General features: G+C 36.0%; 2 protein-coding genes and 1 non-coding gene across 3 annotated transcripts; 1 reads left to right on the top strand and 2 right to left on the bottom strand.

Annotated features, from left to right (window-relative positions):
- Positions 1–218: 218 nt before the first annotated feature.
- Cbr-cccp-1 lies at positions 219–12,940 on the bottom strand (the record flags this gene model as incomplete). The annotated part of the gene is made up of 17 exons (XM_045243442.1): positions 219–356; positions 1,084–1,518; positions 2,344–2,433; positions 2,586–3,029; positions 5,591–5,746; positions 6,782–6,851; positions 6,904–7,091; positions 8,067–8,290; positions 8,591–8,795; positions 9,440–9,706; positions 10,394–10,561; positions 10,679–10,771; positions 11,509–11,793; positions 12,367–12,532; positions 12,583–12,663; positions 12,712–12,857; positions 12,899–12,940. 17 exons carry the CDS (start codon positions 12,938–12,940, stop codon positions 219–221), a joined length of 3,198 nt encoding a protein of 1,065 aa, XP_045094635.1.
- Positions 12,941–21,280: 8,340 nt separating this feature from the next.
- On the top strand, positions 21,281–23,868 carry CBG11759 (the record flags this gene model as incomplete). Its single annotated transcript, XM_045243441.1, has 4 exons — positions 21,281–21,930; positions 22,007–22,595; positions 23,636–23,698; positions 23,812–23,868. 4 exons carry the CDS (start codon positions 21,281–21,283, stop codon positions 23,866–23,868), a joined length of 1,359 nt encoding a protein of 452 aa, XP_045094634.1.
- Positions 23,869–26,020: 2,152 nt separating this feature from the next.
- CBG28930 lies at positions 26,021–26,094 on the bottom strand. The gene has a single exon. It is a non-coding gene (tRNA).
- Positions 26,095–26,641: the final 547 nt, after the last annotated feature.

Below are 26,641 nucleotides of genomic sequence, written 5' to 3'. Positions count from 1 at the left end.
AGAGTGCAGTACACTGCGACGCGCAATTGCGTACGCTTGCGCACCGTAGTTGGGCAGATAAATCGAAATTGACTGGAATTGAACGAAAAACAGCTGAAATTCAATGGAAAATGCCAGAATTTGATTATAAAATCGAAAATTAGACATAGAAAAAAATGTTATCAAAATTTATTTAAAAATAACAACATTTCCATAGGAAAATCCAAAAAATTGAAAATTCAATCATCATCAGACAAAGAATCGATTGGAGGAAGTTGTAAATCCGACAAACTTGGCGGCTCATCCTCTTCGTCTCGACTCCGCCCATATTTTGGGTAGTAGACGTATTTTGGTGTTAGTTTCTGGAAGAAGAACGGCTGAAAATCGATTTTTTGGTTTTCTAGGCCATAACTGGTTTTCTAGGCCACCAAAGTGGACGCAACTGTCAGAACCTAGTCGTGTTTATGCTCGTTTTGAAGCTCTAAACGCGCTGAGTGCAAATATGTCAGTATTTTTAAACATAGACAAAAACTGATAGAGTTACGGTAGTTTGAATATATTAACAAAATTAAAGCCTTTATGCAAACGCGTCGTACCTCCTCAAGTTTTGCTTCAAAATTTATAAAATGTGTACTAATCAGTTTGCCTAATGAAGCCCTTCAAAATGAGTATGAACACGACCTACTTCCCATGAATTCCGTTTTTCGGACCCCCTATGCGCCTTTAAACTCGAAATTTCAAATTTAAAGGAACATAGGCTTGTGGGTACTCATTTTGAAGCTCTATATGTACAAAATTCAAAAATCTACAATTCCAAGCGGTAGGGTAGCTGTGAAGCAAGTTACGGTAGGTTTAGTTTTCAGGGTTACTGTGGTTATAGGAGCTGTTAAAACATGGGCATAAGTATAGTCATTTTGAAGCTTGCGACTTGGAAAATTTGAATTTTACAGCTATGTCTGTCTTCAAAACCATTGTCATCAGCATGGCCGAGGTTTTGGGTTTCTAGGCCACCTGATGTTTAAACCATCATATTTCTCTTTAAAATGGGTCAAATCAAAAAATACAAAATGACCTAACTTTTTCAAATCCTAGGCCACCACCTACCTCATCCACCGACAACATACTCCTATGAGTCAATGCTGAAAACGTGGCAACTTCTTGATAAGTGGGCGTCCTTGGCGTCAATTGCTCATCCTTAAGTGGTTTCGATCCAATGATAATTGGACATTCCGCCTTTACCGTATTCCTCAGACGACATTTTACATGTAGTTTGACGACTACAAAGTATTCCACGTGGATGAGAGTACTGTCAAATGTGGGACATGTACATGGAATTTTAAGCTTCATTTTGGATTTGTGCTCTGTTCTTGGCTCAATGTGCATTTCATGAATCACGGACACTATTTTAATTTCATCCCGCTTTCTTGACAAATATCTGTCATTTTCGGACAAGGAAGACGCTCTCCGACCATCTGTTGGTCCCGCGATACCGTATCGGTAGGCAAGGAAGCGGCATTGTTGGATCAGATAGCATTCGGCCTGGAAATTTGAATTTGCGAGGTTTAGAGCTTCAAAATGAGTATGAACACGGCTAGATGCACTTCAGCCTAAGGCAAACTACAAAAGCTACAGTACCCGCAACATTTAATCTACCGTAACTTGCTTCACGGTCATCCTACATATCGGAAATTTTGGTTTTCGAATTTTCGACGTTTAGAGCTTCAAAATGAGTATCCACAAGCCTACTTTCCTTTAAATTGGAATTTTGGCCTTTAAAGGCGCATAGGGATCCGAAACATTTAATTCGGGAAAAGTGGGTCATGATTATACTCATTTTGAAGCTTAAATCAAAATTCATAATTCTATGCAAAAATGTATGAATTCGAACGAAAAATGAGCAAGGTATGACATTTTTAGTTTTTCAAGCTAGCTTTGAAACTTCAAACTACCGTATCTTGATTCGTTTTGCTCCAAATCTCAAAAATCAAAAAGATTCTATATCTTTGTTTCCGGAGCTTCAAAATGAGTATAAACAAGACTTTGTTACTTTAAATTGGAAATTTGACATTTAAAGGCACACAGGGGTCCAAATTTTGAAAATCAAGGAAGTAGGTCATGTTTATACTCAGTTTAAAGCCTATGACGCGCCAGATTTGAATATATAGTTTTCATCAATTTTCCTTGACTTTTCAGCAAGTTACAGTCAAAATTCTAATTTGTAGTCCAAGTGTTACTGTAGGCTAGCCTATTTTCCGTGAAAGTCGAGCAAACCTAGTCATGTTTATACTCATTTTAAAGCTTTTAATGTGCCAAAATGGAGAATTGAAGCTTCAATTAAGTCTGAGCAATGCTGGAGACACTTACCTTCAAAATCGGTCTAGATGATGCATTATCAATGTTGGTCTCTATCCAAATCGTCTCTCCGGGCACATATCCTTTTTTGGGGATTCGAAGCTGAAATTGGGAAATTTAAGCAGCGAAAATTGTTAAAAAGCTTGAAAATTCCAAAAAAAATCCAAAAAATTAAGAACTTTCTACATTTTTGGACCATTTATTATAACTTCTGAAAACTTGAAAAATTTCAGATGTTCAAAAATTTTCAGCACCTCCAAATGCACTTTTCCGTATCGAAAAAGGAAGAATCCGACATTTTTCGTCTTCCAACTGCTCGTTTCCTCTCCAGCCGTCACTTCTTTATTCAAATCTTTCGGCGGAAGAATCGTGAGATATCTCGTTATCGATCGATTCGTTTTCCATGGTCTCTCTACAGTAGCCTTCAAATGGTACCGTATGTTTCCATGGTCGCCCTCGAAACTCGGCGGAACGCCGATGGGGATTTGAAATTTGAACGGGTATACATGGATTCCAGGAAAAACCGAAGATTTTGAGTGTCCCTCTGATGGTTTCCACACCATTTGATCCTCATCCAAATATGTCACTTTGGCGGAGTACGATACTTCTCGGGACCGCCCATGAGAGGACTTTGAGGACTCCGAGAGAAGCCATTTGGTGGTGGCGAGGCCTTCAGCAGAGATACGGATGGCTTTAACCTGAAAGTGATTTTAAAAACGGCTTCGGCAGGAAAAGTGCTTCAAAATGAGTATGTCAACACTACAGTAATCCCCTTCTTCACCCCACCCCGCGAATCTTAAAACTCTTGTAGCTTTCTTAGTTCTAGTGGCAAATCAGTTTTCTTTATAGATTCGAACTTGCCGCGTTTAGAGCGTCAAAATCTGGACCCCCTATGCGCCTTTAAATGTCAAATTTCGAATTTGAAGGAACATAGTCATGATTATACTCATTTTGAAGCCCAAAACATCAAAAATTCAAATCTTTTTGATTTTTATAATTTGGAGCAAAACATGTCAAGTTACGGTAGTTTGAAGTTTTTAAGCTAGCTTTAAAAACCGAAAACGTCGTAACACGATTAGTTTGGCGCGAAATCAGTTTTGATTAGAGATTTGAATTTTCCAAGTTACGAGCTTCAAAATGAGTATAAAAACGTCCCACTTTCGTCGAATTCCAAAACTCCGGACCCCTATGCGCCTTTAAATTTCAATTTTTTGTCAAATTTCGAAATTGAAGGAACATAAGCATGAGAGTACTCGTTTTAAAGCTCGAATTGCGCAAATTGCAAAACTACTAAAATTATTGAGTTCAGACAAAAATTGACATTGTTACGGTAGTTTGAAGTTTGCAAGCTAACTTCAAAAACTGAAAACGCCATAAATTGCTTGGTTTTGGTGGAAATCTGATTTCAGTTATTGGTTTGCGCTCAACACGTTATATGCTTCAAAATGAATATAAACATGACCTACTTTTTTCAACTATGAAATTTCGGACCTCTATGCGCCTTTAAATGCCAATTTTCGAATATAAAGGAACATAAGCGTGTGGGTACTCATTTTGAAGCTCCAAACTCAAAAAACTCAAATCTTTTTGATTTTGGTCATTTGGTTCAAAATGAATTGAGTTACGGTAGTTTGAAATTTTAAAGCTAGCTTCAAAAACTAAACACGTCATAACTCGGTTAGTTTTAGTGCAAAATCAATTTCGAAAATAGATTTGAGTTTAACATGTTTAGATTTTCACAGTAAACATAAACGTGACCTACTTTTTCACATTTCAAATTTTGGACCCCATATGCGCCTTTAAATGACAATTTTGGAATTCAAGAAAAAATAGACGTGTGGGTGCTTATTTTAAAGCTCAAAATATGACAATTTCAAAAATTTGTATTTCACTCGAATATTGTGAGCCTGGACAAAGTTACGGATCATTCAAATTTGGGACTTTTTTTCAGATTCAAAGGAACATAGGGGTGTTTATACTCATTTTGAAGCTCTCAACCTCCAAATTTCAAATTTTCAACGTATTTTTGGGTTTACCTTGATACTCTCCCTCAAATCAAACGTAACATATCCTTCAATGGTTCCGCCGGGCTCAAAAATTTGCTCACAATTCGACAAACCTACTGCCAAATGGAAGGGCATTTTTGGAGTTTTTAGTAGACCGGAATAAACGTAATAAAATGTGCGAAGAGGAGGAAAATTGAGAATGAATTCAACCGAAAAATCTAATGGAAAAAGTGGGCGGAGCTTAAATTTGAGGGGCCCCAGATGCGAAAAGGTCATTTTTATTGGCAAATAGATTTAAAGAGAGGGGGCAAAAAAGTGAGAAAAGATATGACAAATTCAGTAAAAAAAGATAGAAAAAAGGCACGAAAAATGTAATTTTTCGGAATTTTTCAGAAATTTCAAGATTTATCCTGAGAATTGGTTCGAACTTGAGTCAGACTTAGAAGACGATTTTCTCTGGCGATTCGAGTGTTTTCAGCTGTCAATGTGTCCACGGTGCTCTGAAAAATAGAAAGTTCAAGAACATTCGAGTTTGGGAAGTTTAGAGCTTCAAAATGCGTATAAACAAGGCTATATTTGTCAAAAATGGAAATTTCTCAAAATTTCAAGGGACCATAACATTCACAAATTTCATCCAAACTCCAATTCTTTGACTTCATTGAATTTGTCAAGTTCTGAGCTTCAAAACAAGTACCCACATGCTCATGTTCCTTTGAGTTTGAAATTTGGCATTTAAAGGCGCATAGGGGGTCCAAAAATCGAAAAATTTCAAAGTAGGTCATGATTACACTCATTTTGAAGCCAAAAACGTGCTAATTGCAAATACGTTAAAATTTTCGAAGTTGGACAAGAATTGACAGTGATACGATAGTTTCAAGTTTTAAAGCTAGCTTTAAGAACTTAACTTACTTTAACTTGCTTAATTTTTGCTCAAATTTGCTGATTTTTACAGAAAATTGTTTGTTTTGTTAAGAGCTTCAAAATGAGCCTAATAATGACCCTCTTCCCATGACTTTCATTTTTTCGGACCCCTATGCGCCTTTAAATGTCAATTTTCGAATTTAAAGTAACATAGTCGTGTATATACTTATTTTAAAGCGGAAAACATGACAATTCCAGAAATCTCTACCCCACTCAAATATTTGAAGAATGGACCAAGTTACGGGTCATTCAAATTGCGAATTTCCAGAATTTTCCCAAATCCTGTCATGTTTATACTCATTTTGAAGCTCTCTCACTTTCAAATTTCTTACCCTCATACAAATATTGCGTTGTATGACGTCTTCTAGAACGGCCTGCAGACGTGAATTGACTTCCGTTAGAATTTGAGACTGCTTCTTTTCACTGCCGGAAGTGGTGAACATGGCACCCATCAGAGCGTAAGCGCTACTTTTTCGGAATATGGGAACCTGGAAAACGGAAATTTTATTTTTTTAAAAGAATTTTTATTTTTGGAAAAGTCAGGTTTGATGTTTGGTGTGTTCACAGGGACCATGGTATCGAAAAAAGAAAAACAAGTCTGTCGTGCCTTCGGCGCGTTTACAGAGAACAATATTACAAAATTTAAACTTGTCTTGCTGAGAGCTTCAAAATGAGTACCCACACGCCTATGTTCCTTTAAATTCGAAAATTGACATTTAAAGGCGCATAGGTTCAAACTTGAAGGAGCATAGGCTTGTGGGTACTTATTTTGAAGCTATTAAGAAGACAAATTGATTTGTAGACATTTTGTCAAATTTGAAGCAAAACTTGAAGAGTTACTACGCTTTTGCGTCATATCGCTAAATTTTTGAACAATATTCAAACTACCGTAACTCTGTCAATTTTCGTTCAAGCTAAAAAACTTTGACAATTTTGCATTTGGCGCGTTTCGAGCTTTAAAATGAGTATAAACATGACTGTTTTTCTTTAAGTTGGAAAACATTTAAAGGCGCAAAGGGGGTCCCAATTTTCGAAAATGCTAAAAGTAGGTGATGGTTATACTCAATTTGAAGCTCAACTCCAAATTAGCACTTGTCTGAAAATGCATTGCATTCGAGCAAAAATGAAGGAAGTTATGCCGTTTTTAGTCCATATAGCTAGCTTAGAAACTTAAAACTACCGTATCTTGACTCATTCTGCTCCAAATCAGAAAAACTAAAAAGATTTGAGTTTTACGCGTTTTGAGCTTCAAAATGAATATAATCACGGACTACTCACTTTTTAGAATTTCAAAATTTCGGACCCCTATGCGCCTTTAAACCCGACATTTCAAATTTAAAGGAACATAGGCTTGTGGGTACTCATTTTGAAGCTCTCAACCTCTCAAATTCAAATTTATCGCTCTTTTTCTCACAATCACAACATCTTCACAACTTACTTGAACAAATTCGCAACTTGCGAAAAGCTAAAAAAATATTGTTCTTCTTTTGAAAGTGTTTTTTTTCAAAAATTCAAAATCTTACCCTTTCCATGGATTCTTCAGAAGGCATCAGAAGCGATGCTTCTTCTCGGAGAGCGTAGTGTTGGATGATTCTGAAAAAATCACAACATTTGAATTAAAAATTTTTTTTTTCAAATTTCTCACTTTGTTTTCTTCTGCAGCTCTTCCAGACACTGTCGGACGTGTTCCTCTAAAAATTCACATTTTTCAGTTCTTCTCGCCAGCTTTCGCTGCAGAACCACAATTTTGTCAATCATGATTTGTTGCACATTTTTTTGATCTTCCTGCTTTTTCTGCTCATCGCCAGCTGTGGAATTTGTCTCCGATGTGCTCTGGAAACCAGTTTTATGTAAAAGTTAATAGCAAATTCAAATTCGCTATAAATAGAGCTTCGAAATAAGTATAAACATGCCCTTAGTTTAAGCCGAACTACAAAAACTACAGTATCCTTGAAGGTGAAAATCTAAAAACTACCGTAACTCAGTTGGTTTTAGTGCAAAATCAATTTCTTTTTCATAGATTTAAGTTAGCTATGTTTAGAGATTCAAAACGAGCCTAAACACGACTAGGCTCCGCCCATTTCGATTTTTCACTTCAAAGGCGCATGGGGGGGTCCGAATTTTGAAAATCCAGGAAAGTAGGTCATGGTTATACTTGTTTTGAAGCTCGATACGCGTAAAATCCAAATCTTCTTGATTTTTGTAGTTTAGAGAAAAATGAGTCGAGATACGGTAGTTTGAAGTATTCAAGCTAGCTTTAGGAACTAAAGCCGTCCTAACTTGCTTAGTTTTTTCTCAAATTTGATAATTCAAACGAATTCCGAATTGACACTTCAAGCGCTTCAAAATGAGTATAAACATGCCCTAATTTTTTCAACTTTGATAATTTGATAATTTTTGACCCCTTATGCGCCTTTAAATGTAAATTTTCGAACTTAAAGGCACATAGTCGTGTTTATACTCGTTTTGAAGCTCTAAACGCGTAAAGTTCAAATCTTTATGGTTTTCGCGGTTTGGAGTGAATTGAGTCGAGATACGGTAGTTTTAAGTTTTTAAGCTAGCTACTGAAAACCTTGATAACCTTCTTAGTTTTTGCTCAAACTTGATAATTTGAATGAATTCCGATTTGACACATTAAGCGCTTCAAAATGAGTATATACACGACCTACTTTTGAAAATTTCGATTTTTGGTCATCCCATGTGGGGGTTCATGCGCCTTTAAAGTCGAAATTTTAAAGTTAAAGGAACATAGGCGTGTTTATACTCATTTTGAAGCATTTTTCACGCTGATTTAATTTTTCTACTTACCGTAACCCGATCAATACTCGTTATGGAACTATTCCGAGATCTAGAAGACATAGATGGATCTGAAGACGCTGGTACTCCTAATCCGGCATGTTCTCCTCCACTTCCATTCGATTTTTTGTTGCCAGAAATTTCAGATTTCAAATCTTTCAGCGTTGCATTCGTCTTCTTTTTGTACGCGGAAAAATTGTTCCGCTCCTCGGCCAGTTTTGACTCCATTTCTTCCACTGAAAATTTAGAAATTTTATGTTTTTTGGTTTTTGGAGGGATTTTTCTGAGAATTGGGTGTTATATTCAATTTCAGCGTTGAAAGAGCTTCAAAATGAGTATAAACACGGCTATGTTTGAAAAGATTTGAAAATTTCAGTTTTCGTGACGGGACCCACAAAAATTTGAAAAATTTCAAATTCAAGCTATTCTAGGCTTGTTTATACTTATTTTAAAGCATTTTTCACAAGGAATTCAAATTCAGCAACCAATTTCACTGAAAATGAGCAATACAAATTTTCAGAAGACTCAAAACTCACATTTTCTGGAACATTCTTCATATTTTTCCTGATAAAATTTGTCTTCAAGTGTCTCAAATGTCACTGGTTTTGATGAAACTTCTGATTTCAGATTTTCCAATTCTTCTAGAAGTTTTTGATTTTTCTGCTCCAATGATTTGCAGGTTTCGTAGCTTTCTGCGAGTTCCGACGTCAATTTTTCGATATCGTTGTGTAGAGATTTTGTCTGAAAAAGGTAAATTTTAAAGTTTCAGACTATAATGGTGAAGTTGGGAATTCAATTTCCTTTAATTTGATACCCATTTTGGCCATATTCCAAAAAATTGAAAATTTTGAAACTTAACGTCTTCTGATTTCAGAAGATGTTAGTTTCTGATAAAATTTGTTGCGTTAGTTAGATTTGGCATGAAATTTTCGAAATTTTGATACCCATATTGCCCATATTCCAAGAAATAGAAAACTCTGAATCCTGAAGACGTCAAACTTCAGAATCCACCAAAATTGTGGAATATAGGCAATATGGGTATCAAAAATTTGGAAATTTTAGACCAAACCCTTTGAACGCAGTAGTTTTTGATTCGGAACAAGATTTTCTTTTCATATTTTTGAAAAGTTGGAAAACTGAACGTCTTCTGAATTCAGAAAGTGGCGGTTTCTGTACAAATTCACTACGTTAGTTAGGCTCTGCTTGAAATTTCCAAAGTTTTGATACCCATATTGCCTATACTCCAAGAAGTTTGGAATTCTGAATCCAGAAGACGTCGGGTTTCAGAATTCCCGAATTTCGAGGGATGTGGGCAATATGGGTATCAAAATTTCGGAAATTTTAAGTTAAATTCATTGGACGCAATAGATTTTCTTAAAACTCACAATTTCCTCTCGATCTCGAAGTTTTCTCTGCAATTCCATATTCCTTTCAGTCAATTCTTGTGTCAATTTCAGCATTTTCTCCACTTGTTCTCTCATTTCAGCTGCTTCCAATTCTGCTTGTTCCTTATCTTCCTCAGCAGTTATCTTCTCTTTCTGCGTTTCTTCTATCTGCTGGCTGGAACTTTCCACAAAACTTTCAACTCCTTTTAGCCTCTCAATTTGTTCTTCACATAACTTTCTTCGGTCTTCTTCTAGGCTTAGAGTGTCCTGGAAATTTCATTTTCAGATTTTTAACCTCTTCAGAATTTAGAGTTTCAGTTTCTTTTTAGGAATTTAGACGAAAACTGTTGCGTTAGATGAATTTGGCTTGAAATTTCAAAAATTTTGACACCCATATTGTGCATATTACAAGAAATTCAGAAATTCTGAATTCCTGACGTCTTCTGGATTCAGAATCTCGGAACTTCCTGAATATGGTCAATATGGGTATCAAAATTTCCGAAATTTGATGAAAATCTTAGCTAACGTCGTGAATTTTTACTGAAAATTGAAGAATACTGTATTCAGAAGACGTCAATTTTTCAACATCCTCCGAAAACCAAAAAATCATATTTCGGATCAAAAAAGTGTTTCGTTAAACTTATTTAGCTCAAAATTTCAGAGAGTTCGATACCCATATTGCCTATATATTAGGAGAAACTTTGGGATTCTGAATTCTTGACGCCTTCAAGATTCAGAATACTAACATTTTTTGGAATATAGGCAATATGGGTATCGAAATGTCGGGAATTTCAAACCGAATTCATCTAACGTCATGAATTTTTACTGAAAATCGAGGAATCCAGTATTCAGAATACGTCAAATTCAGAATTTCAGTTTTTTTTGGAATATGGGCAATATGGGTATCAAAATTTCGGAAATTTCATGAAAAATTCAACTAACGGAATGATTTACCTGCAAAATATCGATTTTCGACAATAAATCTGTATTTTCTCTAGAAGCTTCTTCAAATTTATTGGCCAAATCCAATTGCGACGTTTTCAACCGCTCCAAATTCGAATCTGACTCTTGAAGTCGTCTCTCCAAATCCGCCGTACTGGTTTGCAGTTTAGTTTCATACTGCTGAAAACTCAAATTTTGAATTTCTCGCGTCAAGAGCTTCAAAATGAGTATAAGCATGCCTAGGCTCCGCCCACTTGGGGTCTCACCACGAAAACTAATGTAATCCTAAAAACTAACCTGTATTATGTGCTTATCATCTTTTGCATTGATCAATTGCTTTCTGAGAACATCACATTGTTGTTTGGATTCGGTTAGGCTATTAGATAGCGTCTGAAATTTTTAAAAAAGGCGTTTTTTTGAAGAAATCGAGGTTAACTCAAAAATCTAGAACGTGAACTAGATTTGTCATGAAATTTCCGAAATTTTGATACCCATATTGCCCATATTCCTCAAAATTATGTATTCTGAATTTCCGACGTCTTCAGGATTCAAACTCCTTAATTTCTTGGAATATAGGCAATATGGGTATCAAATTTTCGGAAATTTCATGCCAAATCTAACTGACGTCACAAAAAATTTCGAAAATGAAGTAATTCTGAATTCAGAAGACGTTACATTTTTTCGAAAATTTTCCGAACGTTAAATGCATTTGGCTGGAAATTTTCAAAATTTTGATACCCATATTGCCCATATTCTAAAAATTTCGTTGGATTCTGAAATCTAACGTTTTCAGGATTCAGAATTTCAAGTTTTTTGGAATATATTCATTATGGGTCAGAAGAGAATCTATTTTATTGGAATATGAGGGAAAATAAACTAAAAAATTGAGAAAAAAACTGTTGCGTTAGATGAACTCGGCTTGAAATTTGTGAAATTTTGATAACCATATTGCCCATACTCCCAGAAATCAGGTATTCAGAATCCAGAAGACGTTGAAATATTCAGAACTTCAAAATTTCATGGAATATGGGCAATATGGGTATCAAAATTTCGGGAATTTTGTGAGAAATTCAACTAACGCAACAGTTTTTGATGAAAATGAAGTTTGAAGTGAAAAAAGCTCTCACCTCAACCCGTTTCTCTGCAATTTTCATGCGATTCTCGAAATCAAACTTTTCATGTTTGACTTTTTCAATTTCCACATTCAAATTCTGCACAGTTTTCTCCAAATTGCTCAGATTCTCCTGACTTTGAGCTTTTTTCGTTGTTTCTAGCTCATCTTTCAACGCCTTCAAATGAGAATCCTTGATTTTCAGCTCATCCCGTAATTTCATCATTTCTCCTTCCCTCATTGCGTACTTCACCACTGCTTCGTTTTTTTCCTTATCACATTGCTCAGCTTTCTTTGTTGCCTGGAATAATTTGTGATGATTTGATATGCATATTGCCTATAAGTCAGGTTCTGACGTCTTCTGAATCCATATTGGCGACGTTAGTTGAATTTGCCACCAAATTTCCAAAATTTTGATACCCATATTGCCTATGTTTCAAAATTTTGATATATTCTGAATCCTTGACGTCTTCTGGATTCAGATTCTCAAAATTATCGTAATATGGGCAATATGGATATCAAAATTGCGGAAATTCCATGAGAAAATCAACTAACGTGCGGGCTTTTGGTGAATTTCGGATTTCGAAGCTTTTTTGGGTGTCTTTTTGTTTTTTTTCTAGATTTTTGAAACTGTCCAAACTACAATCGAGATATGAAAGAAATCCACAGCGCCAGTTAGATTTCACTTGAAATTTACGAAATTTTGATACCCATATCGCCCATAGTTCCCAATTTTCGGAAATTCTGAATTTTCGACGTCTTCAGGATTCTGAATTCCAAACGTCTTGGAATATGGGCAATATGGGTATCAAAATGCCCCAAATTTCAAGCCAAATTCATCTAACGCAACAGTTTCCTCTGAAAATCAACCCACTTGCTGCAATTCTTTGCTATATTTTTGGGACATTTCTTTCGTCGTCACATTTAAATGCATTTCTTGGGCCACCGATTTGTCCATATTCGATTTCATCTGAATTTCGAGCTCTCGAATCCGTCGACTCTGCATTTCCAGCTCTTTTTTGTGCTGGTTTTGGACATTTCTGGAAGAAAAAAATGTTTCAAAAAAAATTATCAAAAAAATTTTTCTCACTTCAGCAGTTCTTCATTCAAATCCCTCTCCCTCATCGTTCGCAACAACTTCTCTCGATATTCAGCATTTTGGGTTTCAAGTCTGAAAAATTCAAAATTTTGAAAAATTTTCTCATTGGAGCACACTTACCTCTCCATTTCCTTCTCCTGAACTAATGTATTGCATTTCGAGTAGAGCGAATTTTCTACAGTAGTCGAATTCGAATTTTCCACATTTTCCGATTCTTGAACTTCTGGAGACGCCACACGGACCGGCGTGCCGTACGTGGAATTTGTCTGAAAATTCAGATTTTAAAAACCTTTAAAAATAGACTTACCGGAGTCTGCTCACAGGAGCCGTTGGCCACGTCTTCTTCCATAGTTAGACGATTTTCAGATTTTCCGAAAAAATCTGAGATTTGAAATTTGAAGGTTTTGCGTTAGTTAGATTTCTCGCAAAATTTGCGTTAATTTGATACCCATATTGCCCATATTCCGCAAATTCGAGGAATTCTGAAGACGTGACGTCTTCTGGATTCAGAATATCAAAAGTTTCCAAATATGGGCAATATGGCTATCAAAATGTCCCAAATTTTAAGCTAAATTCATCTAACAACAAAGTTTTTTTCTAGAAATAAGGTATTCTGAATTCTGAAGACGTTGGAATTCAGAATTTCGGATTTTTTCGAATATGGGCAATATGGGTAGCAAATTTTTGGAAATTTAGAGAGAAATTCAACTAACGAAGAGAAATGTTCAGAAAATAGACGAATCTTGAATTCAGAAGATGTCAAAATTTCGACATCTTCGAGAACGCGGAAAACAGTGTTTCTGGTCAAAAACACTGACGTTATATTGATTTTTCTTGAAATTTCCAAAATTTTGATACCCATATTGCCCATAATCCAAAATTTCAAGGAATTCGGAAGATGTGACGTCTTTTGGATTCAGAATATCACAACTTTCCAAATATGGGCGATATGGGTATCAAAATGTCGGAAATTTCAAGTCAAATTCATCTAACGAAACAGTTTTTGTTGAAAATCAACAAACTAAAATTGATAAATTCCGAATTTTCAGAAATTTTCGAAAAAAATTGAATTTCAGCAGTTTTTTTCAAAAAAGCTTAAAAAGGAACAAAAATCCATACCAAAAGGAGCTGTGCCCGTTAGACCCGACGGAGCATGTGCTCCGATGACGTGCTCTTTTTATTTTTCTCCCTTTTTCTCTGCGTCTCCTCCTTCTTAACACACTATCGATTTTCTTTTGGAGGGGGGCAGCTCACACACTCATTTCCTTTTCAGTGCCTCCTCTCTCTCTCTGCGTCTCTCATTTTTGAATACTATTTCGCCTCTTATGCTGGGATGCAATAAAAGAGAGAAAAAGGGTATGTGCGCCTTTAAACCGCCTGGTGTAAATAATTAGTAAGAAAACCCTCATAAAAAAGAGCACTCTTCAAACCGTCAACTTTGAGCCCATATATCTCGATTCCTGTAAGAGATATCAAAAAGTGGTCGACTAACAAAATGTTTATCATAATATCAGTTACATTTTATCAATTGACCATTTTTTGATACCTACAACAGGTACCGAGATAAATGAGCTCAAATTTAAGAAGTCGGCAGGTGACCGCATAGCCGGGCAAGCGCCGACTTTTTAACTTTAAGTAGATATATCTCGGTTCCTTTTGGAGATATCAAAAAATGGTCAACTAATAAATTGTTATTGATATTATGATAAACACTTTATCAGTTGACCGCTTTTTGATATCTTTCACAGGATTTGAGATAAATGAGCTCAAAGATACAGTGAGGTCAATACGACCCCCCTAAGTTTTGGGCGCACAGACAAAACTAGTAGAGGTGTCAAAAAACGGTTAACGCCATTCGATTTACAATCAAAAATAACTTCTAGAAATAAAGTTTCATAATTTTAGCACTTTCCCTGAACATGTACCATCCAAAAAGGCCATTTGCAAGCGGTCAATATCTATACGACCACCTGGAAAATGAAAAATCTCAAGTATTTTAGAGAGCAAAAATGAACTTATTTTGGTTGGAAACTGCTAGAATAGTCCTAAAACAGCATATTTCGACAGTTTATACAAAAATTGATTCCTCTATTCAAATTTTAGAAAAAATTATTTTCAAACATTTTCATAATTTTTTTGGGTTTTATGGAATAAATCTCTAATAACTTGGCTCCTGGGTAAGATTTTGAGCTGAAATTTATAAGGAACAATTTTTGCAGTGGTCTGAATTATTGACTAACTGTTGTTAAGCTATTCTGAGCCGTTGTTTGTGATTGAAGCTGGACTGAAATTTGAAAAATTGACCTTGAAATTCGGTGATTCTGATTTTTGTAAAAACCTTGAACACTTGCAACATGATCATGATCACTCTTAGAATTTTCCTTATAAATTTTCCTCATAATATCAATAACAATTTATTAGTTAATTATTTTTTGATATCTCCAAAAGGAACCGAGATATATCTACTTAAAGTTAAAAAGTCGGCGCTTGCCCGGCTATGCGGTCACCTGCCGACTTCTCAAATTTAGGCTCATTTATCTCGGTACCTGTTGTAGGTATCAAAAAGTCGTCAATTGATAAAATGTAACTGATATTATGATAAACATTTTGTTAGTCGACCACTTTTTGATATCTCTTACAGGAATCGAGATATATGGGCTCAAAGTTGACGGTTTGAAGAGTGCTCTTTTTTATGAGGTTTTTCTAAAATCATGAAACTTCGTCTCTAGAAGTTATTTTTGATTCTGAATCGAATGGCGTTGACTGTTTTTTGATACCTCTACTAGTTTTGTCTGTGCGCCCAAAACTTAGGGGGGTCGTATAGATATTGACCGCACTGTAAAAGGCAGGTAGCCTTCTATTAGAGTGTTAGAAGCTTCCGGTAAAATGTTTCAGGATTTAGCTATCTTTCCAGATTTTTGAGAAGACTAAAGCCGTCTAAACTCCAACAAACTTATGAAGACGTCAACCCCGGATCAAGATATGCTCATGGACCGCTATACAGCCGGTTTTGGGCAACTTCCGATTCATTTTGAAGGGTTTTTCGCCAATTTCAAATATCGTTAATTTTTTTTTTGGAAACTGAAAAAATGAACCGAGTTAGGACTAAATTTGCTTTTTAGATTATTGGTTCTAGAGAAGACTTATGATAATTTGTAGATTTTTTAGTAAAGTACAGACCAGCAGCTGATTTTGTTTCCTAATATTAGAAGTTTCGTGGCACCTGCTTTCTCCGAATTTCTGAAAAACTTGACAACTGATGCAATTTGAATGGTGGCAAAAAGAAAATCAGATCGAAACTCTAGAATTTCAGAAAATTCGAAAAAAAGCCCAAAATTTTAATTTTATCAAAAATGGAATTTCAACTAGAATTATCTAAAAATGGCTTCACCAATGCAATCGGAGGAAAAACAACCCAATATTTTTGCATATTTTTGGTTTTTGGTCAATTTTCAATATTTCCATTTTATCGAAAATTCTATAGAGCGAATCTCAAAAAAGATAAAAAGGTTTGAATAGTTCTTAAAAATAAAGTTTTGCATTATTTTAAAGCCCTTAAAATTCCTTACAAAAATGATATATTTTTCATTTTTCTAGCTAAGTTTTGAACCAAGTTATGCGCCTTTAAACATTGGACATGGCGCATCGTCCAACTTTCAAGACGTTTAAAGGCGCATAACTTGGTTCAAAATTGAGCAAATGAAATGAAAAATACATCAGATTGTAGAAAATTTCATAAGCATCAAAATGATAAAAAATTTGTTTTTTATTGATTTTGTGAAATTCTAAAATTTGGAAAATTTTGCAAAATTTTTTCCTTTCCTAAACAACATTATTTCCAACTTTTCAAATAATGTAATCCAGATTCCTAATAATCATTTTAAATAGTATTAAAGCGCATCAAATTTCCTACAAAACGGTAGAATTTTCCTTTTTCTAGCTAACATTTGAACCAAGTTATGCGCCTTTAAACATCCGACATGGTGCATCGTCCCACCTCCTGGTTGTTTAAAGGCGCATAACTTTGTTCAAAATTGGGCTAGAAGCCTGTAATTTATATCATTTTGTAGGAAGTTTAAACAGTTTTGAAGCGATATTAAACTTCAAGATTTTCAAAAATATTTAGATCATGTTATGCGCCTTTAAACTTCCAGAAAATGAGACGATGCACAACGTCGGATGTTTAAAGGCGCATAACTTGGTTTAAAATTGAGTAAAATAACTGAAAAATATATGGAATTGTAGCAAATTTTACGAGCTTTAAAATGATATTTATTACAAAAATTTCCAGAAAAATGTTTGTTTTTAGAATCCAGCCCTTCCAATTTTCAGTCATTTTTACAAAGTTCTCCGGAATTTTTATATATTTTATGTAATAATTTCTATATGTATTCTGCCTTCAAACATGATACAAATCGATTTCGATTCGATTGAAAAAAATGCATCGAATGGTCTGAAAATGTCTGAAAATCAGGAACCATTAGGATCATCTTTCACTATTAATCTAATTCGGATTTCCGCCGTTCCATTTGTCATTTTTATCCATTCTTATCACTTTATCCTTATCTTATCAGCCATAAAATTGATTATCGAACATTTTTCAACTGGTTATCAGGGATTTTTGGATCGAAAATCCATTTTCCTAATATATTCTTTGAATACTATTAAATTATTTTTAAGGGAATTTAATTATCGTTATTTGTATTTTTTGTATTTCGACGGATTGGTCTGTGTAGCTCTGAGTACCTTATCAATTATCGTTTTATCAATTAGACACAATTTTGACACCTCTAGAAAGATTGTACTGTGGCAAGTGTATTAACAAGCCAGTTTAAAAATGTATGTTAACATTTGGGAAGAAAAAATTATTTAAAGGTGGGGGGACATGAAAAAAAAAATAATGTTCTCGAAATTCCGTTCAAAGATGCCCCTCGAGGAGTTGAACTTGTCGAGGGCGATGATTGAGGGTGCGGCGCCGCTACCGACTGAGCCACGCGGGCAAAGAGAAAGCGCACGCCCGATTGCATACATAAAGGCGAGGACGACAGCTGTACGCAGAGTGACATTAAGCGTTGTACACCGCTACGGTAGAATGCATACTCTAACTACAAAAAAATTACGAAAAATCTCCTGTCCCCCCACCTTTAACACATTTTAAAGATTAATTTTTCCAGATGGTAATTTTATCAGTTATAATTAACCAACTTTTGTATAAACGCTCAAATTTATCGGTTGGTCCTGTTGAGCGCGATCGCAATGTTTGATTTCTTTCAGGCAAGCTTCACTGTTGAAATATTAGATATATCTATGATTCCTGTTATTCTACAAATCAGCTACGCGGTTTTTAAATATAAAAAATTTTGGAGAAAAGACAACAACAATCGAGTTCAGAGGATTTGAATTTGTGAGAAAATTATTGATAAATTGATATCCATATTGCCTATATTCCAGACGTTTTGGGAATTCTGAATTCCCAACGTCTTCAGGATTCTGAATCTCAAAAGTTGCTAAATGCGTGAAATTTCGAATGCTTATCACTATTGGAAGATATAGAAATGCAGATGAAATGACAATTCATTCAGGGTGATGTAGTAAATCTGAAAATAGTTTTTAGAATATGAACAATCCACGACGTTAGTTGAAATCTACATCAAATTTCCGAACTTTTGATACCCATATTGCCCATGTTTCAAAATGCTCATCGATTCTGAAGTCCTGACGTCATCTGGATTCAGGATCCCAAAACTTTCGGAATATAGGCGATATGGGTATCAAAATGTCGGATATTTCAAGCCGAATTCATCTAACGCTGCAGTTTTTATTGAAAATGAAATTTTGAATCACTCTTTTTGAGATGAGAATCCAGAAAACTTACAAAATAAGCATTTTCGCCAAGATGACCGGGAACAAACAGTTCTCGAAGAATAAAAATGAAAATCAAATGCATAAGAAGCATATCCAATCCAAAAGGCTTTTTTAATAGTACCTGACGAAAAATTTAAAATTGCCTATTTCCAAAAAAAAATATTATGACTTCTTCTGAATTCAGATTTCTGAATTTGAATTCAGAAAATGGAAAATTCTATGACGTTAGTTGAAATCTGCTTCAAACTTCCGAAATTTTGATACCCATATCGCCTATATTTCAAAATGCTCATCGATTCTGAATTCCTGACGTCATCTGGATTCAGCATCCCAAAACTTTCGGAATATGGGCAATATGGGTATCAAAATGTCGGATATTTTAAGCCGAATTCATCTAACGCTGCAGATTTTGATGAAAATGAAGGTTTGAATAGTTTTCAGCTCAACTTTTTCCATTTGAGCTACGCGGTCGCGTTTTTCAGCTGCTGCTATTAGTACCCAAAAATACGTATGGAAATTCTGAGAAATTTTATTTCAGCTGCTTTGCCAAAAAGGAAATAAATAGAAATTTTTTGGGAATAAAAATGTTTTAATCCTAAAAAATGTTCGATGTCCTTTGCGAGCCAACGGTTTATAAAGGCGAAGAATATTATGATGTTAGATGTACTTTGGTGAAAAAATATCCGTTTTTTGTGTTAGCAATATTGATTTTTTTATTGATTAACCTCCCTATTTATTTGATTTATGTTCGTGTGTATCGATCAAATGTCATCCGGGATAAAGATATTCCAATTTTTGGATTTGTTAATAATTTCTATAATATGCTCAAATTTACCTATACATTGATTTATACATTTATATTAATGGAAATTCTTCAATTTGTGATTGCCCATAGAGTTCCGCAATTTCCAATTTTTTCGGACATCATCCCATATATTATCTGTCATATAGTTCTTCCGGCACTTGGAAACACAAATCATATAATGTTGACACTTTTGGCAATTCAAAGATTCTTTTTATACTTTTTTCCGAATTCCGAAAAGTACTTGAATTTTTCATCAGGTACATTTTTATCAAAAACTGCTGCGTTAGATGAATTTGACCTAAAATTTCCGACATTTTGATACCCATATTGCCCATATTCCAAAACTTTTGAGATTCAGAATCCAGAAGACGTCAGTAATTCAGAATCCAAGAAAATATTGGAATATAGGCAATATGGGTATCAAATCAAAGCAAAATTTGCAGAGAATCTAACGAACGCTCTAAATTTCCGTTTTGTGGATGAATGACAGTTTGAGGATTCAAGAAAACAAAAAAAAAACATTTCTGAAAATTTCGAAAGCCCATTTTTATCAAAAAACTGCTGCGTTAGATGAAACTGGCTTAAAATTTCCAAAATTTTGATACCCATCATGGCCATATTCGAGAAGTTTTGGGATTCTGAATTCAGAAGACGTCAGGAATCCGGAATCTCTCAAAATTTAGAAACATGGGCAATATGGGTATCAAAATTTCGAAAATTTGATGTAGATTCTAACTAACGTCGTGGATTTTTCATTTTCCTAAAGATGAATTCAGAATACGTCAAAAAAAATTCGAATTTAGGCAAATTTAAACATTTCATCAGGTACAATTAAAAAAGTCTTTTGGATTGGATACGCTTCTTATGCTTTTGACTTCGTTTTTATTCTTCGAGAACTGTTTTTTCCCGGTCATCTTGGCGAAAACGGAAATTCGGGCGAAAAAGCGTATCTTGTGAGTTTCGGAATTTAAAAAAGTGATTCAAATTTCCATTTTCATCAAAAACTGTTGCGTTAGATGAAATTCGCTTGAAATTTCCAACATTTTGATACCCATATTGCCCACATTCGAGAAATTTTGAGATTCTGAATTCCGGACGTCTTCTGGATTCAGAATCTCAAAAATTTTGGGGATATGAGCAATATGGGTATCAAAAAATTGGAAATTTCGAGCCAAATTCATCTAACGTAACTGTTTTCGATGAAAATGAAGATTCTGAATAAGCTTAAACCATTTTTCAGATTTACTACATCACCCTGTTAGATGAATTCGGCTTGAAATATTCGACATAGCGTTAGATGAATTCGGCTTAAAATATCCGACATTTTGATACCCATATCGCCTATATTCCGAAAGTTTTGGGATCCTGAATCCAGATGACGTTAGGACTTCAGAATCGATGAGCATTTTGAAACATGGGCAATATGGGTATCAAATGTTCGGAAATTTGATGTAGATTTCAACTAACGTCGTGGATTGTTCATATTCTAAAAACTATTTTCAGATTTACTACATCACCCTGAATGCAATTGTCATTTCATCTGCATTTCTATATCTTCCAATAGTGATAAGCATCCGAAAATTCACGCATTTAGCATCAGCCAAACTGAATAATCCACAACGTTTCGTTCTCTGGCAGCTGGTTGTTGTGGCCGCCGAAAAAACTGTGCGTTAGTCGGTCCCTTGCGGGCCCTGCCATAGTCTCTTTCAGGATTAATATTTTTGGACCAACTAAATCAGACATAATATTATGTTTTTCGTTGAAGAGCGGAGAAAAAGGACGCGCGAGATTAAAGGCGCACACACTTTCCAGGCGCCGCGGGTCTCGAAGCGATCATGCCCGAACGGGCATGAAACTCGAATTTCAAAATCATTCTACGTGTTTTAACAAGGTCGTGTGTGTTTTTTGTCGATTTTTTTGGATTTTTTTGAATTTTTCTGTTGAATTCGTGTAGAAAACGGTCATTTTGGCTGTTTTCAATTGTCGTATTTATCTTCGTAGCTAAAATATTGTTCAGGAATGGCGGAATCTGTCGATAAAGATGCTCTGAAGCAATTCGGTGAAGAAATTTTAGGCAAGATGGCAGAGATGGTGAAGGAAATCGGAGCTGAAAAGAAGAAAAAGGAGAGAGAGGCAGAGGATGAGAAGCCACCGAAAGTTTCGTCGAAAGGCATTCAGAAGAACTTGGATTTCAATTTCAAAATCCGAAATATTTTGACGAAGGCGACAGCCAACGGAGAGTTGGAGGAGGCAGTTAAGGAAGTTCAAAACTTACTGAAGGCAAGAAACGGAGAGCTGCTGCTTCTGGATTCCGATCCAAGTCTTCTGCAGACGAAGGATAAGTTAGACGCCTTGAAGGCCATCGCTGGAGTCGATTCTGAAAGCTCGACGACGCAATCTGACATGACTTTAATCCTTCTCCTCTTTAATCTTGCCGGCAATAACGGAAACAGAAGCGGAGGATTCCACGGAGAAAGCAAAAGACGTAGGGCAGAGCCGTACGCGCAGAGACAACCGTGGTTTCGACATGAGAGCACTTTCCGAGGCCAGGGAAGTGCTCGGCAATACGGAGGCCAGGGATTCGGTGGAGGCAGAGGTGGAAAAGGAGGAGTCAAGTGCTTCAAGTGCTCCCAGTATGGTCACTATGCCACAGAATGTGAACAAAGAAGGTATGAGTTTTCCGAACAGACTGTCAGCAGCTATTGATTTTTGGGAGAAAATCTGTGACGTAGAATGGATACTAAGTGTGATTGAAGATGGTTTTAAGATTCAATTAAACTCAAATGTAGTGCTACCAGAGCCTCAGGGCTTGAGACCGTCAGTGATACGGCACAAAGAATTTTTGGTTGCAGAAATTGAGAGGCTGGAGGCAGAGGGCGTTTTGACGCGATCGGACCACCAACCACGATGTGTGTCTCCGCTGCATGTTGTAGAGCAAGGTAAGAAAAAGAGAATGATTCTCGATTTGAGTGAGTCGAACGAGAGCCTCGTTCCTCCTCGGTTTAAGCTAGAAAACCTCAAGACTGCCTGGCTATTTCTAGAAGACGCGCGCTATGCGGCCACATTTGATTTTAAATCAGGCTATCATCATATTAAAATACACAAAGAATCTCAAGATCTTTTGAGCTTTACGCTGACAAATCCCCCTACTGCTCCTTATTTTTCGTTTAGAGGTTTGCCTTTCGGGTTGTCGACAGCTCCTTGGCTGTTTACTAAAATCTTCAAAGTTTTAGTTCTAAAATGGCGGGCAGAGGGGATAAAAATCTTTCTATATCTGGATGATGGATTAATTGTGGGCAAGACGGAGAGAGAGGTCGCGAGGGCAGTGAAAAAGGTGAGAGAGGATTTGAACAGTGCCGGAGTTTGTGTGGCAGAAGAGAAGTCGTTCTGGGTGCCAGACGCAAAGTTTACGTGGCTCGGCTATGAGTGCGACCTGGTCGCGAGAGAGGTTCGTGGAACCGAGAAGAGAATGGCCAAGTGGCAGGTTGCTCTTGAGGAGCTGAGGAGGAGCGTGGCTCCAACGGTCCTGGACCGTATGAAGTTTTTGGGATGCCTGGCATCATTTGAGCTTGTTGCAGGAGACGTTGGTGTTGGCAGAGCACGGTCGATCATGCAGACGGTTGGAGAGAGTCAGAGGAAGAAGAGTGAGCCGGCAACAGTGAAGAAGAAGAAAACTCCAGATATCCCGAGTTCGGAACGTCTGGTGTCAACGTCTTCGACCACATCGAGAGGGCAGAGAGGATGGGATGTGCTTGGTGGGTGCCACCTCCAGTGCTGATACCGCACTTGTTGAAAATTGGTAGAAAAAGAAGGCTGAGGGGCGTTTTAGTAGCTCCATTGTGGCGGAGTCACGCGTCATATCAGGCCCTTGTTGATCATTCGGGAAGATTCATTAGAGCTATTAAAGATTACATTATTTATGAGAAGAATGACAACATTTTTATTCCGGGTGAAGGCTCCAAACATTGTGAAGCCACAAATTTTAAATACTGTAGATCTGAGTTCATCTTAGCGCTAGTTGACTTCTCTCGATAGGCCCCAGGCTTTGTACATTTTTCTACCTTATTATTACCACGTTAAACCTAAATTTAATAAACATGTGACATAAAATTCCTTTTTCGTAGTGATGAAACAGAAAAACATATTCTCTTGTAACGTAGAGGAAAGAGAATAGAACTTAATGAGCACTACAAAATGATACTATTTGAAAAATTGTATCTTATCTAGGAACCAAGTTACAAGCCATAAAGCTGCTGGCTCATTTGGTCTGTAACTAAAATTATAGACAAGATATAATTTTTCAAATTCTATCATTTTGTAGTGCTCACGCCCATTTTCCAGTATGATAAAAAGAAGAATAATTTTTTTTTCCAGATTTGGCTACCATTTTATTTTGGATACATTGATTACGTTCTCAATGATTGGCCTCTTCTTGATGTAAGTTCCGAAAATTGAACCGTTTTGTTCAATAGAGTGCAAAATTGTTGAAAAACTTTTTTTTTTTTTTGGATTTTTCAAAAACTACAGTAATCCCAAAACTTTAATTTCAGAAAATATTCGTATGTAAGGCCATCGATAGTGCTTTCATGATGGTTGTTGTAAATTGACGTATCTTGGATGCAATCGACGGAATTTACAAACTATATTGGCGGCTTTTGGACCGAAAAATATTTTGAAGAAGCTGAAATTTTGGAACCATCGATCCGGACAAGTCCATCCTCAAGTTCCAGCAGTAGTCGCTCAAATTTATACCACTAATGCCTGATCAATAAAGATTTTTTCAACTCCCAAAATATTAATGCCCCATATTTCCTTAAAATATGCTCATGTTACTTTGAAACTTATTTATTCATATTTACCATGTTTAGAGCTTCAAAATGAGTATAAACACGACTATACTCCGTCTATTTTGAAATTTGACCTTAAAGGCGCATAGGGGGTCCAAAACTTCGAAATCTTCAAAAGTGGGTCATGTTTATACTCATTGTGAAGCTCTTGACTTCTCGATTTCACATATTTTCAAATGTTCAAAAACTAGCAAAAATGAACCAACTTATGACCAATTTTGTTGACAAGGGGAGAGTCAGAGCAACCAGGCACACTGCGTCTCTAACCAAAAAACTGAAATTTGAGAAATATAGACATGATTATACTCATTTTAAAGCCTTTGACTTGCAAAGTTCAAAAATAAAAATTTCATCATGACTAGGTGATTTTCAGCCAAGTTATAGTCATCTTTCTAAAATGTTGAAAAATTTCAAAAACAAGAAATTATCATAACTCAGCAATTTTCAAGATTTCAACGATTTAACCTGGATTGTTGAGTTTCTGCTATTAACAGCTTCAAAATGAGTATAATCACGACCTACTTTCCTCAAATTCCAAAAGTTTGGACCCCTATGCGCCTTTAAAGTCCGAAAAATCATAGTGGGCGGAGCCTAGTCGTGTTTATACTCATTTTGAAGCAGTTATCATAGGGAATTCGAAAATTCAATGTTTGGCTCATCTTCTGTGCTCTTTTCGCTCTTCTCACAGTTTTCGTCTCTTCTGTGACAACTAGAAAAATCAAAAAATCCACATTATTTTTGAAAAATTCAGAGCAATCATGAAATCGGTTCTAATCTACTTCCTATATGTTTTGATTGTCGATTCGGAAAATCCAATTTTCTCAAAATTAACATTTGAAGAGAATCAGCAACGACTTGAGCGGTGTGGACGCAAGAACTTGTAATTTTTATATTTTCAAAAAATTTACCGTATCTTGAGTTACAGTAACCATATAGATACGAAACAAATACCAATTGACTTGGCTTTTCAAGCTCTTTCAAATGAGTATAATCATGACTATATTTGACTTTTTTTTTGGATTACTGTAGTTTGACCCAAAAAATCTAAATTGCCGTATCTCGAGCTACAGTAATCCTATAAATACAAAACTAGTTCCAATCGGCTTTACTTGTCAAGAGCTTTCAAATGAGATACTCCTGACCATATTCGAAAATAATTCTGAATTACTGTAGTTTGACCTAAAGAATTTGAATTGTCATAGCTCGGGTAACTGTAATCCTGGAAACATGAAACAAATGCCATGCGATTTGGCTTGTCAGGAGCTTTCAAATTAATATACTCATGACTATATTTGAATGTTTCGTGGATTACTATAGTTTGACATATCTACTAAAAATACCGTATCTCCGGCTACAGTGATCCTAGAAATATGAAAACCAGTCGATTAGGCTTAATAAAGCCTTTAAAATGAGTATACTCATGACTATATTCAAAATTTTCATTGGATTACTGTAGTTAGATCCAAAAAGCCAAGTCTACCGTATCTCGTGTTACAGTAATCCTAGAAATATGAAACTAATACCGTTCGACGTGGCTTGTTTTCTGAGATGTCACAAACTTTGTAGTTCGATTGACTAAACAACAAAAAGAAAGAAAAAACAATGATATTTGGACATACTTTTTGGGTGTTCTAGTCTCAGACAGACACATTATTTTTGGACACAAACGTTCTAAGGATTTCGATTTCGACATGGCAAAATGTCGACGCAATGTGCCTCTTCTTTCTCCAGACCTTGGCTTCAGATTCTTTGTCGAATTTGTTGGATTTTCAGAAATATCTCAAATAAGAGATATTACTACGGAAATTGCGAAGAGACGGACGGAATCATTATTGTAGAGTTGGAGGAAAAAGTTGTCTTTCCGGAAGCTTGTTTCCCAGGTAAGCACAGAAAAATAAAGAAAAAAAGTATTTGCCGCCAGCAGGGGTCGAACCTGCGACCTTGGGCTTATTAGACCCACGCTCTAACCGACTGAGCTATGGCGGCACATATTCCTTTCGGTCGGCAAGGCGTATAAGAAATCGCGTTGCTATCCTCTCCCGACTATTCAATTTATTTCCGGGACCCCGCTTCTCAATTTTTTTTTCTTCTTCTGCCTATTCCATCATCTACCAAACACAAACAATATCCATCTTTTCTCCGCCCGTTTCCACCGGCAATTCTTCATCCCTCTTTAGCCCCCATTTCCATCATTTCTTCTCCTTTTTTGCTGTGTTTGTCTTGATGACAAACGTTCGTCCCATTCATATTCCGTTTTTTTCGTTCGAGACTCGCTCCATGGAAATCCTCAGTCTCCGCCCTCTTTTTCGTTTCAAGAACAATTTGCGAAGAGTGCTTTCCTTTTCGTGCCTTTCCGATTTAGAATTTAGAAGGTTTCATGCATTCCGAATTAGATGAAAACCCTCTTTTCTTACCTTTGCATTTAGAAACAATTCCCAAAAATCTAGCTTCTCATAAAAAAGTTCTTTTTTTGCATTCCTGTCTGATTACTTTTCTCATGAATCTTTTCAAGGCTCCTCAAGCGCTATTTTGC

The sequence above is a fragment of the Caenorhabditis briggsae genome (genome assembly GCF_000004555.2).
Source record: "Caenorhabditis briggsae complete genome, chrIII, whole genome shotgun sequence".
Taxonomy (NCBI): domain Eukaryota; kingdom Metazoa; phylum Nematoda; class Chromadorea; order Rhabditida; family Rhabditidae; genus Caenorhabditis; species Caenorhabditis briggsae.
Note: the sequence above shows the minus strand (reverse complement) of the source record. Positions and strands in the feature narration are given on the sequence as shown.